Source organism: Xenopus laevis, chromosome 9_10S (assembly GCF_017654675.1).
Source record: "Xenopus laevis strain J_2021 chromosome 9_10S, Xenopus_laevis_v10.1, whole genome shotgun sequence".
NCBI lineage: Eukaryota > Metazoa > Chordata > Amphibia > Anura > Pipidae > Xenopus > Xenopus laevis.
Genome location: NC_054388.1, coordinates 48,322,143 through 48,336,504, shown reverse-complemented (window position 1 = coordinate 48,336,504; position 14,362 = coordinate 48,322,143). Strand labels below are relative to the sequence as shown.

At 44.6% G+C, this 14,362-nt stretch overlaps 1 protein-coding gene across 16 annotated transcripts in view; it reads right to left on the bottom strand.

The window, feature by feature from the left end:
• The window catches only part of clasp1.S (cytoplasmic linker associated protein 1 S homeolog), a 103,757-nt gene extending 89,395 nt beyond the window's left edge, over positions 1-14,362 (bottom strand). For 5 of the 16 annotated variants that reach the window (XM_041577772.1, XM_041577776.1, XM_041577774.1 and 2 more), the window contains exons 1-2: positions 14,202-14,362; positions 7,990-8,468 (exon numbers count right to left, since the gene is read on the bottom strand). In XM_041577772.1, coding sequence (XP_041433706.1) covers positions 7,990-8,184 — 195 coding nt within the window. In that variant the 5' untranslated portion in view covers positions 8,185-8,468; positions 14,202-14,362. 16 annotated transcript variants of the gene reach the window in all.

The following is a 14,362-nucleotide window of genomic DNA, read 5'->3' as shown; positions in this document are numbered from 1 at the left end:
TTGACTTCGCTGATCTCTCCGTTCCTGACCCGGCCTGCCTGACCAATCTTCTTCTTCTCCGCTGGGAGCTGTGCTTCAACGTCCTACTGCTAAATCGGCTCTCATACCTTCCCCTACCAGTCTCTCCTCTGTTCATATCGAGGGTATACCGTGTGGGGTACTGTAGGAGCGGCCTTCTATCAGCCTATTGGTTCCAGATTCCGGGTAAGCCTGACACCCAAACAGAAACATCAAACTGGTTTAATGAAAGGAAAGTAAATAGAGCCCCTAGGTACCTTCCTGATGAGTGACCCCTAAGCCAAGGGCTAGTGCATGGGTGTAAAAGCTCAGCAGACAACACTTAAAGGGGTGGTTCACCTTCAAGTGAACTTAGTGTGTTATAGAATGGCCAGTTAGAAGCAACTTTTCAATAGGTCTTCATTATTTTTTTTTTTATAGTTTTTAATTAATTGCCTTCTTTTTCTGGCTCCGCCCCTCGAGACATTCCAGGCGCAGTCACGCAGCGCGTTCGGAAGCAGCGCAGGCGCGGTGACGTAGACGCAGGCGCGGTGACGTCGACGCAAGCGCGATGACGCCGACGCAGGCGCGACGGCACTGACGCCGGCGCGGGGACGCAGGCATGTGACGCTGACGCCGACGCTGACGCCATTTTGGACGCTGGGCCTATTTAAACCATCCTTTTAGAGCAGGACCTCGCTCAGACATCGTCTTTGCTACTTTGAAGATTCCTGTGAATTATCCAAGCTTGATTCTTTTCGACTTTGATCTACTTGACTACGCCTCTTGCTTATTCCTCCTGTTTTGACGTTCCGGTTGCTGTTTTCCTTGTTTGACCTTGCCCGACTTTGACTTCGCTGATCTCTCCGTTCCTGACCCGGCCTGCCTGACCAATCTTCTTCTCCGCTGGGAGCTGTGCTTCAACGTCCTACTGCTAAATCGGCTCTCATACCTTCCCCTACCAGTCTCTCCTCTGTTCATATCGAGGGTATACCGTGTGGGGTACTGTAGGAGCGGCCTTCTATCAGCCTATTGGTTCCAGATTCCGGGTAAGCCTGACACCCAGACAGAAACATCAAACTGGTTTAATGAAAGGAAAGTAAATAGAGCCCCTAGGTACCTTCCTGATGAGTGACCCCTAAGCCAAGGGCTAGTGCATGGGTGTAAAAGCTCAGCAGACAACACTTAAAGGGGTGGTTCACCTTCAAGTGAACTTAGTGTGTTATAGAATGGCCAGTTAGAAGCAACTTTTCAATAGGTCTTCATTATTTTTTTTTTTTATAGTTTTTAATTAATTGCCTTCTTTTTCTGACTCTCTACAGCTTTCATTTGGGGGTCACTGACCCCACTTAAAACAACAAATGCTATGAAAGGCTACACATTTATAGCTATGGTTACTTTTTTGTTACTCATATTTCTGTTCAGGCCCTCTCCTATTCATATTTCAGTCTCTCATTTAAATCAATGCATGGTTGCTAGGATTATTTGGATCCTAGCAACCAGATGGCTGAAATTGCAAGTTGGGGAGCTGTTGAATAAAAAGCTAACTCAAAAGCCACAAATAATAAAAAATGAAAACTATTAGTAAATTGTCTAAGAATATCACTCTCTTTCTCATGCTTAAAGTTTATTTAAAGGTGAACAACCCCTTTAACACTGCAAATAAATCAGGGCTGGCACTATAGTATCGCGCTCTCTCAGTTGGGTACCCAGGACTGGTAGCAAAGCAAGACTGGGCATGTTTAAACTGCATTTCCTGGACATGATAAAATAACCTGTTCAATACTCTGTGGGGGTGAATAGGAGTAGATCAGTCTCAGGGAAGATAATATCATTGGAGGCACAAGGAATAAGAGGAGCAGAGACACTGTTGGTTATTAGCACTGGAGTGTGGCTGCATGTTTTGGAAGTGACATTACATGGGGCTATTTTCAGCCGGCCAAAATATCAGGCGGGAGAAGGGGCACATGTGTTCCCCCATCATTGGCTCAGTGTGGGGTACAGCTGCTCAGTAAATACATAGAAAGGACAGTCACAAAGGACAATGCTGGGCACTCCCAAATGACACATCACCCAGTGTAACCCCTCGGCCCATACTGGTGCAATGATGGAGACTGAGAAATGAACACTAAATACAAAGCACTGCATGATTTAAAGGGGCAGCAAATGTATTGGTCAAAATATATGTTATACTGTATAATATGTTATGCATTTCCACGTTCTTGTATTGTGCAAGTAGGGGCCAATACTGTTCTGCTGGAGTATATGTGCCCCATGCCTATCTATATGCTCCAGATGTAGGTGCCCAGGAGTGTGGCAGAAGGAGGCTGAGCCCAGAAACACATATATACCAGCAGGTTCCCCTGCCAGCTCACAATTTGCCATTTTAGTGACACGGACTGCCCTTATCTGCACGGTCCAACATCCCCTCTAACATTGTCACTGCACCTACGACATCGGGCTTGGGAGCAGGGCAAACAACCAATAGGCACCCATGTAAACAACTAACTTCCGTGTACAAACCTAAGGCTTCTGGCCATTAAGAAATCACCATTGCTCTGGAATCCACTGCGATTGGAAAAGAGGGTTTGCAGCAAACGAGTAATAAAAAAAATTCAGAGACAAACAGACTTGTTACATTGTAAGCAGAAAAAAAAGATTAGATGTCTCGGATACATTCTCCTTTTAGACTAAGCTCCCGTGTGTGAGGGCACATAACCTTTGTACATACTGTATGCACAACCCACAGGCAGTTTGGGGCTGTGTGTGCCAGTGAACAGTCAATTAAGATCCAGCTACTAGTCTGATCACACTGTCCCCGAATATGCACCAGAATTCTCTAGTGTTGCCTATACAATCCCAGAGCAGGAAAAGGCAGCAGTGCAGGTAAAGCAGATGGGGCAGGTTTCTTCTAACTGCTACACCCTGTAATTAATGGGATACTTATTTCCCACCATAACACTCAGCATGGGGACAAGGAGGGCCAATAATGAGTCCAATGCAAGAACCTGTTTCAGGTGTAATAAACAAATGTTGTGGTTTTATTGTGGGAATGGGGTGGTACATAATATATGGCCAGCTTGGGGGGGGGCAGGGGACAGAGCAGGCCTGTGGGCAGAAAGGAGAGACAACATCCTGGGGCTTCCAATGAAATCAGCTTGGTATGCTTGTGATGGCCTAATAAACAAAGTACCCAAACAGGATTAGAGGCAATAAGATATCGTGGCACCAAGAAAAGGAGGTGAATCACTGTTTCACTGTTGTGGTGACTGCACAGGACCCAAGGCTGCTGTGCAATAAAAAGGTGGGAGAGCAGGTCAGGCTGCTATAGACATTGATCAAATATCCATGCCCTTTCTGTCCTTTGCCATGTCTCAAACACAAGGTGTGGCATATTATACAGTACATGAAGTCTATGCTACCCAAGAACAAAAATTTACAAGAGCTTGCACTCTAGTCCAAGAAGCGCTAAACAGACCAATCCAGAGGAGACATTCGAAGACAGTATTTTAGACTAGGACTGTCCAAGTAGCCAGGGGAAACAAGGTGGCCATCTATTTGATTTTTATCAATCCCAAAACAGCATGGGGCCTTCGGTATCGCTGAAGTTTATAAATAAAAGGGGCAGGAGGAAGGGTGATGATTAGTGGAAGAGCAAGGAGCAATTAAGAGCACTAGAGTCACAGAGGAAAGACAAACAGGAGACAATTTCAGTTGACTGTGAGAAAACAAGCAAAGTAATAAAGCACAAGTGTGAGCTGTAAGGGAATGGGCATAAGTGGCACAAAGGAAGGTGACACTTGGCAGCAAACATACTCTAGCACTGTCCCCAAGTTATGTACTTCAAGCTGCATTATAAGCACTAAGTTACCCATTCCCTGTGTGCATTGAGGAGTCAATAGCAACAATCACAATTGCACTGATCCCCAGAAATGCCATTTACAGGTTACTAGGCTTCTTTACTGGCAGGTGAGTTTTGCCTTCACTGTTCCTAATAGATCACAGTACACTCAAAGAGAATGATGGGATGGGATTGGGCCTTAAGGTCCCCATAGAGGGGCCAATAAAAGCTGCCAACAGATTAAATTGGCAGCTTAATAGGCAGTGTATGGGGCCGTCCGTCAGGCTTCCCCGATCAATATCTAGCCAAAAGTTGGCCAGATTTTGGACAGGTTTAAAAATCCTGTCAGATCAAGGAACACATCTGTTTTTTCCCTGATTGTGATCCAATCGTTGGGCCCTCGGGCCCACAATCGCATCAGCCCAATATTGCCCACCTCAAGGAGTATGTATGGACACCTTTAGAGCTTAGGGCCTACATTTTGCCAAGTTGGTTCCAGCTGTGAAAGAGGCATCTCAGTACTGGATTAATGCCCATACAGGACTCAGGGTGATTCCTTAAGGGTTCCAGAACAACTTTTCTATAACAAATACCCTGACCTGGTAAAATTGCCCCAGAACTGGGATCCACAGAAACCTATTTAACATAGGCTAGTGTCCCCTAAAGAGGCTGACCTAAGGGAATAGCTGTTTGGTTGGCATGTGCTAGTGCAGGTGTGCAGTTTAACAGCTGCTTTAGTAAATGAGCTCTGCCGAGCAATAAATGAATGCATGCTACTCTTTTGCACGTCAAACCTTTATCTGTGTATGGGATTAAAGTAGCATTTATTAAGTGACTATTTACCCTTTTCCTAAAATTACACAAATAGAATGTGTTTAGCATTTCCATGCCTCAGAGCTCAGTACAACAGGCTTGGAGCAACCTGGTCCTTAGTTGGGTTCTGGTTTTAGTTCAGTTATACCTGCACAAGATTTCCCCTGGTCAAGTGTTCCTGTATTGTATAGTAAGTATTCTGACTCCATTTACTGTGATAATGGCCGATTTCCCAGTGAGACCTCCCTGCTGGGTCTGTTTGGAGCTGTATCAACCACTGAGGGCAATCTTTGCCAGATAGCTGAACTCAGCAGACACTTGGAATCCACAAAGCTGCTTATTTAGGGGTGGATGGACAAATGTAGCAGTAGATGTTTAAGTGCTGCAGGTCAAAAAGAATATTCCTTTCCTAACCTCTGAGCTGTAGCTCCTCTCTGATGAAAGACAGAAACACAAGAGGATGATGGGAGGAACTGACATCACACATGAGGAAGGAATAGGAGGAGGGTTTACAAAAAAGGAAATACACAGCCTGCTGAATAGCTTTGGCCACTAGGTGGCAGCATAATAGTGGTTAAAGGGATACTGTCATGGGAAAACTTTTTTTTCAAAACGCATCAGTTAATAGTGCTGCTCTCGAAATCCATCTTTCAAAAGAGCAGATTTTTTTATATTTAATTTTGAAATCTGACATGGGGCTATACATATTGTCAGTTTCCGAGCTGCCCCCAGTCATGTGACATGTGCTCTGATAAACTTCAGTCACTCTTTACTGCTGTACTGCAAATTGGAGTGATATCACCCCCATCCCTACCCCCCAGCAGCCCATCAGCAGAACAATGGGAAGGTAATGAGATAACAGCTCCCTAACACAAGAGAACAGCTCCCTGGTAGATCTAAGAACACTCAATAGTAAAAGCCAAGTCCCACTGAGACTGATTCAGTTACATTAAGTAGGAGAAATAACAGCCCGCCAGAAAGTAGTTCCATCCTAAAGTGCAGGCACAAGTCACATGACTGGGGCAGCTGGGAAACTGAAATCTGACAAGGGGCTAGACATATTGTCAAAGTTGAATATAATAAAATCTGTTTGCTCTTTTGAGAATTGGATTTAAGTGCACAAGTCTGCTGGAGCAGCACTATTAACTGATGCCTTTTGAAAAAACATGTTTGACAGTATGCCTTTAAGCATATAAGCATTAAACATATACATTTTAACATGATGAACTTTTAACTACTGGGACAGCACAGTGAGTGCTGGGAGTACAAGCCTGGATAGTATTCACCCTGCCCCCAGCACTGTAACAGTCAGGAACAAGAGAAAGTTCTACTGAATTCCCAGGGGGTTTCAGGTCTGCATAGGGTCTTGGCAAGTTCTTCAAGAACAAGGGGCTTCACTGTACTGCAAGGAAAATACACAAACTGAATTCAACGGCCCAAGAACTCAACCACTGCCCAGAATGTTTGTTTCAAGGAAAAACACCAGCCCCAACAGGGTAGGAACAGTGATCACTCCAGCCAGTTTTCCATTTCAGCCGACCAACTGCAGTACAAGTTTATCAGGGATCTGCTCCTTGGTTTTACTTACCCTCTTTCCACACAAGACCTTTACTGATCAATTACATATGCAAATTACACAGCAGCATTTGGCCACTTAATGTTGATCTAACAATAATAACAAACATATTTGCCCCAAATTCATGCAAGGAAGTAATGCCACTGACAGATTCACAATGTGCCCAAAGGATCAGTGTTAAAATCATGATATTTGTGGGGGTGGGACACTGTTTGGGATTGCCACATACACAGGCCAATAAGCTGTTGACCTACACTGAACTCTGTCTGTTGATTGGCTCATGTGACCCAACAAGCATGTTTTGTTTGGTTTGTTTGTGTGCACAGTGAATTGTACGATCCCAGGGGGTGGCCCTTATTTTTTAAAATGGCAATTTTCTATTTATGATTACCCAATGGCACATGCTACTAGAAAAGTATATTATAATGAAAATGGTTTATTTACATGAAGCAGGGTTTTACATGAGCTGTTTTATGCAATATCTTTTTATAGAGACCTACATTGTTTGGGCGGTATAGTTTTCCTTTAAAGGCCCCCTCGCCACAGTTCGTTACCCCTGAAAGTGACCCTAACAATTTGCTTACATATCAGTGCAGAGTAAGCAGAGCAGAGCTCATGGGAGCCATCTTTCGGATCGCCGGTCTTCTTTAGGTACTTCCCTTCAGCAATTTCCGGCACTTTTGGTACATGTGCAGTTGCTACGAACTGGATGACTTCTCCAACTGCACATGCGCCAATACGGCGCTCCCTTACCGAAGTAGACAAAAAACTGGAAGGTAGCGCCCTTGAGCTCCACTGCGCTTACTCTGCACAGATACGTGAGCAAAGTGTTAGGGGCGTTTTTAGGGGTAACAAACTATGCAGGGGTGGGGGGAGAAGGGAGGGGAGACTATCTATGGTAGTAAATAGGGGCTTCTTATTGGGGGGGTTTATTTCTCCTTTAAGGGGGTCACACAGACCAATAAAAGCTGCCAACAGGCAATGTCCCCATTCCAACAGCATTCCTGTGATTGAGATCCGATTGTTGGGCCCTAGGGCCCATGATCAGATCAGCCCATCGTAAAGGAGAATTCAACTCCCCCAACTGATAAAAACCCCTACATAGTCCCCCCTCCCTGTTTTTATTCATAGCTGATTTGGGGGTCCAGAACATCCCTTGTTTATATACTTTGTTCAAATGGTTTTAAATCCAAAAATAAACATTGTCCTAATTAAAGAAAAAAATTCTGTCTTTTTAGGCTGGGGCCAGTCATAGCAAATATTGGCCTGCAGAGAAATGCAGGCAGAGAATCCGATACTTCACTGTTCCATGTGCATCCATTGTGCAGCAGCGTCAATATTCGGTCAAACAAACTGCCCTTCTCTATGCATTGGCACATCCCAACCCCACAAAGGGGATTATTATATATATATATATATATATATATATATATATATATATATATATATATATATATATATATATATATATATATATATATATATATATATATATATATATATATATATATATATATATATATACTTCACTTCCCCTTTATGGTTGTGGTCTAACTACAGCCTCATTATCCAAAGGAGGCAACTCTTGCTCTGCCATTAACAGCAGTCACACATACTGCAGACGGTGAAAGCTAGCCAAGCTGCAGCCTTTGGGTAGGCTCTTTAGAACACCACCACTGGCAAGGACACATTTAGCCATTTTCATGTTGGGTTGAGCAGTATAGATCATCTGTAATGGGCATAAAATGCATGCCGGACTTACCTTGTAATTACTAGAATTCACCCAGGAAGTGGCAAGTCCATCGACCATTCTATCAAGCAGAGTCTGGTCCTGTTCCAGGTCTATAGACTTCTGTCTATCCAACAGGTATTCTATCAAGTCTGGTCCAACCTGGAGTCTCTTGCCCACATCTTTCTGCTGTATCTGCCCCAGCCAGTAGTCCATTCCCTGTTCCATAGCTAGGGGGTGGGCCAGCACCAACTAGGAAAAGAGGCAATGTAGAGGGCAGAAGGTCACCAATCTTTCAAGTGAATGCACCAACGTGGTCTTCTCTTGTTGCCAAAAAGCTGAAGAGGGTTTGGCCTTCAAAGATGCAATCCTGGGAATGAGAACAATCTGGCATGTGTCTGCAGAGCAGCTGCTCGGATATAAAAAGACTAATTTAAACGTGCAGCAAGGAGGGCGAGAGGCACTGTAACGCTAAGTCACCGGTCCAGAGGTACATAGTTCTGCACAACGCCCTGAAACAAGAGAGAAGGGCAGTTAGGAAGGCTGGGGTGAGCTGAAAGTAGAAAGAAGGGAAGTTAGGCCTCATGTATTTGTGTTTTAAGTCAATTTCTCTTGCTTGCCCTTAGTTTACTTTGTTTTGGAGTAACCAAGCTACTACAAAGTAGTACAACGTACTGAAAATAAGGTTTCTATAGAGATGGGAGTTAAAGGGGTTGTTCGCCTTCAACTAGTTGTTTTCAGATAGATCACCAGAAATAACGACTTTTTCCAATAACTATTTTCTAAGTGTCCCTGTTTTTCTAATATTGAAGTGTAAAGTGTCGTTTTTCACCTTCGAAGGCAGCTCTGGGAAGGGGGGGGTCGCCAACCCTGTAAACCAGGGGTAGGGAACCTGCGGCTCTTCGTCCTGCTTGCTGTGGCTCAGTCTTGCGGCTTTGCCTGTCAGGTCGTATTTACAGCCCTCGCACCTGCTGGTGGCTTCTTGAGTGTGCGACCGCGGTAAGAATACTCAAGAAGCCGCCAGCAGGTGCGTGGGCTGTATAGACGTCCCAGGAGTGGCAAGACTGAGCCACAGCAAGATGATTCATCATGGTCCTTACCACGGACACACACTCAAGACAAGAGAGAGACGATCAGCATGGAGCTTCAGAAACAGAAGTCACATTAAACAGATGAGAACACTAGCATTTAATAGGGCTATTCAGTGTTTAATTTTTTTCAAAGTAGCCCTGCATATACACAATGCACTTCTGTTTGTTGTATTCTGTTGTTGTAACAGTTAAAATTAAAAAAAGGTTAAAAAAGTTTATAAGCTGTGTTATGTTTTGCGGCTCCAGACTATTTTTCTTTAGTGGGAGAGGGGCAAAATGGCTCTTTTGATCGTAAAGGTTGCTGACCCCTGCTGTAAACTGCTCTAAATTGATACATTTATTTGATACATTACTTATGTTTGTCCCTGCTGAGCAGAAGCTCTGGGTTTCATTACAGGCAGCTGTTAGAATTGATACAATAGTTGCTAATACTTCAGAGATGTTGCTGAGAAATGTATCAACTAAATGTTACAAAATTGTAACAGTTTAGAGCCTGCATCTGAATTCCTGAGCTGCCAGACTCAAACACCAGAGACACAGGAACATTGAATTTTAAACTTAGATTTTGAAAAAAACAGTAAAAAAAATAAGTAATGGAAAGTAATTGAAAAAACTCTATTTCTGGGGAACAATCTGAAAACAGCTGAACTGAAAAAAAGCCTCACAAATGGAGACCATCTATTTTGCAGTTGCCCTTATAAGGGAAAGGGATATGGGCTAAATTATTAGCAATCGGTATTTAATGCATTGCTTAATTTATTTGTGTACCCTCTGTTTTACTCTCTATGCACAACTCCCTACAACTTGTTCCGCATCATGAGAGAATAATAAATTAGCCCCTTAAAGAAGGTACAAAAAACGCAGAAAGGTGAAGTAGAAATCAGTTAGCTGTGCCCATACACAAATCCTCGCTCTGGATTAATCATAACATAACGATGGGGTAGGAGCTCCCTCGGAAGGTAAATTCATCTCTTACCCAGATGGGAGTCTCCCTATGAGCAAATGTGTTAATAAAGAACAAAGGCAGCCAGTGAGGGAAGCGCCCGGGGAGGGGCAGACTCTCATTCTAGAACACAATCCGGTTTATTTATATGCGCCAACGACGCAGGGAAAATCTCCCACTGGTCCTCACTGTATCACCAGCCAATCCCCTGCTCTCTCTCACAACACCAGATCCTTTCATAGAAAGTGCAGCAGGGAAAGTGCAGAATAAATGACCCAAGGTAAAGATGGTATGAATAGCACAGTGTCACAAGTACTTGCTCATGGTAGTAGTATAATAAAAGAGCCTGCCAAGTTACACACAGCACACAATCAGAAGTTACCCTATCCTGCTGTAGGAGCAATCTCTCTGTGTGGCCCTGGGGACAAAGTAAATACTTTTGTGCACACCATTCATTCTACCCTCAAATTAGAATAGTGAGTATGTAATCTGGCAGGCATTTCCTATGGCTGGGTGAGTACCACTGCTTTCTTTGGAGGCAAATGCTGCTGGACTACAACTACCAGAATTCTCCAGCATAAAGTCCAGCAATATCTAGGACCTTAAATTGTAAACTCCACTGGGGTAGGGATTGGTGGGAATGTTACAGGGACTTTAGAATCTAAGGATGGGGGCAGGTGAGGCGCAGACTTAGCATCCCTCAGTTTTCGCTTTCTCTACAGCGAGTAGCCGACATGTAGACACACTAAGTGGTTATCAGAATGGAAAACCAAAACTTTGCATTTTAGCGCAGATATTAGTGTGTCTGCATGCAGGTCAATGCTGTGTCTGTCAGTGCAGAGGAAAACTGAGCAGATGATATCACATGGGCTACTATCTGCCAGCAGGGAAATAGCAGGAGAAGAGAAGCAGAGTCTGTGACTGGTGTGCACTCAGCCTAAGCTCAGTCTGGCAGGGGCTAATGGGAAACAAATAGGGCCCTTAGAGGCTGCACTATGGAATGTTATGGATATTCACTAATGGATAATGATGAGCGAAATCTTTCACCTAGTTTCTCCGCAAAAAATAAAAAGCCCATAGACTCCTATGGGTAAAAAAAAGTTTGTGCAACAAAAAAAAAAATTGACGTGCCGCATTGTGGTACAAAGAAAATTTGACATCCATAGACCAATGCATTTTGCAATTGTTTGGCAAAGCGAAACAGGTCAGATCCATCCATCATTACTAATGGACACAAAAAGACTACAACAGGCAGCAAGTTTCCAGCACTTGCCCCATCATATTTCCCTCTTGCCCCGAGAGCAGCAAAACAACATGAAGCAAAACTAAACAACCAATCTGCTCTCTCAACACATCTTGTCAATCAGCTTGTCTGACAAAGTAACTATCCCAGTGTGATAGATAATTATAGAATCCTCTATAGACGCAGTTCAGTGTTACAGAAGGGGAAGCGCCTGCCCAGCTTCGATGCCTCCAGGTAACACTGTACGATCAGCTGCAAAGGAGGAATGTTCTCATGTGGAGAGGCTATTGTGCTGGGAGGCTGCAAGCAACTCCCCTGTAGGCTTCATACATAATGACAGGCACCTTTCACTTTCAGGTATGACAAAGACTGTAATGTACCCGCTAAGTGTTTATAGTGGAGCTTGCTCTCATAGTGAAGCATTGTGGGGCACAAATATTTATAAAAATAGAACTGTCCAATCTAAAGCCTTGGTGTAACTGCAATTGTTTTCTGCCATCAGCGGTTCGTGGACACTGGGACAGCAACTCCCTACTATATCTGCTATGCCACAGCCTGCTATCCTTACTACTACTATAGGCACCATCTCTCCCTACTATACCTGCTATCCCACAGTCACAGTCCCTTCCCAGAGGCTATTCCCACTGCTATTATAGGCACCTCCTACTATACCTGCTATCCCAAGTCCACAGTCCCTTCCCAGAGACTATTATCCCACTACTACTATAGGCACCATCTCTCCCTACTATACCTGCTATCCCACAGCCACTGTACTTTCCCAGAGACTATTATCCCACTGCTACTATAGGGACCATCTCTGACTACTTTACCTGCTATACCAGCCACAGTCTCTTCTAAATTCATTACTCCCACCTCCAGTTCCTGTTGCAGAGCAGCAAACAGACCAAGACACTGAATCCAGAATGGAATAATTATGGGAACCCCCATAAAAGACTGTATAGATGAGCTGGCCTCCAATACAGAACACAGTTCTTAAAAATCTCAGATATCTAGAAGAGGAGGAAACGGCGTGTCTGGGCACTATCCCAGTTCTAAAGACAGCAGCCAAGTGTATGACATCAACCAAACCAATCAATACAAGCGCAGGCAGACAGCAGCAAGACTGCACTTCGGGATATTATTCTTTATTATTATAAGGAGAAAACCCTGAGGTTTTCCAGTCTCTAAATTCCATTTCCCTCTGTCAATCTCCGTACAGCAGATTGGTCGCTCCTGCCCAATCCATGTTGCATGTGGGGTACAATGCCTTGCAGGAACCTCTGGAAGTAAAATCACAAGTTTTCAGGTGGCCATAGACACACCAATAATATTGTACGAATCAAATCTTCGTATGATATTCGGTGCGTTTATGGTATGAAACGAGCCAACCGATATCGGCAGAAGACTTGGATATCGGTCGGCTCGCCGATCGGGCACCTTTGAAAGCACCAGAATATTGGCCATTGTTAGTGCTGAATCTTAAGAATTCAATTGTTTCTCCCAGTATATCGGACGATTCAGCTCTACACGTCTGTATTAAAAGGAATGTAATCATAATGTCTATGGCCCACCTTAACTGACAGAGATACCCCCCCACCACCAGTGGTGACATCAGAGCAGCGCAAAGCATTTAACCTCAACTCAATTCCCATCCGGATGCATAACAACTGCACCTGTTCCCAGGATTCAGCAACACCGATGGGGTTGCACATGAGACATGGGGCAGTTATTTCAAGAATTCCTTTATGCAGAGCAGAATAATGAAAGGATTAAGCAGTTCTACACGCTCAGGGAGGGATCGTCCTAATATTGCTGCACATAAATGGATAAATAATTGATGGCAATATTTGAAAGGCTACACAAAGCATGACAGCAGCATGGCACAATAGGGCAGGAAGTCTGTAGCCCAATAAAAAACATTATAAGTTCTAATCATTACCAGCAGGTGACAGGAAGGAGCATTCCCATTGCCAATGTTCAGACACATTAACAGAACGAGCCACTAACTGCTGGTTGCACACTGGCCTTATTAGTGATGCAGCCTTGTATCAGTCACACACAGCAGTGCACAAACACCCAGTGCTGGGCCGTAAATAAAGAGGCAGTTGCCACCCAGCATTATAGTTAATGCAATTCTACCTACCCTGGGTGTTGGTGTAGCACACTAGTGCAAAGAGATGCTTTACACACACCCCTTGTTGGTCACACATCACATTAATACATGTATAGAGAGGACCCATGCAGCAGCCGGAAATAATAAGGACCCCATTTAAACCCTATTGGGGGTCAGTACCAGTATGACATTTGAACATATTAATGAACATTACCAAACACAAAAGGACACCCCAATCACCCACCCACTGCCCAAACAACACATAAAACATGTAAGACATACACCAGACTAGTGAGGCAGTACTACACAAATACCCCAAATAGTAGAGGGAATAGATCTATTCCCCAGGGTATTAGGGAAGATCCAGATACCCCAGAGGTTGTGGCCATTATCCCACCCCACTGAGTCCCACAGCACCTTCCCAAAAGGCAAACAGTCTCATGGGGAAGCTCCTATCTAGCTGTCCCAGATGATACAGCGACTATCTAGTTAACCCAGTGGAATAAATGGTCTCTATGGACCCCCTATGGGATAGTTAATGAATGGGGACAACAGCCATAAAGCCCCAGTGGCGCAGATAATCGCCACATATTCGCAGTGAAGAAGTTAACCCCAGTGAAGCAGATAATGGCCATAGTACACATGTCATTGGGGGCAGACAGTGGTGATATATCCCAGCCGGTACAGAAGGCAGCCATATATAGGCTAGTGGAGAAGCGGCCTGACAGATGCAGCACCGAGGGGGGGGAGGGGGCATCTTGCTGTGCCTGTCACTACTCGGGGCCCGGGCAGCCCTCAGGCCCGGTGGGGAGGCCGCAGTACAAAGGGCGGGCCTATCAGTTAGGCCCTGGGTACCTGGGGAAAGCTGTGCCGTGTGGGTACTAGGGATGCCGCTTCTTCCACTAAGGCTGCCGGCTGTTCCGCCGCTCCAGGCCCCGGCGCATCGCTCCCGTCCCTCCCGTCTGGCTCCGACTCCCCGCCCCGGCTGCTCTTCTGCTCAATAGAACCGCCACTGC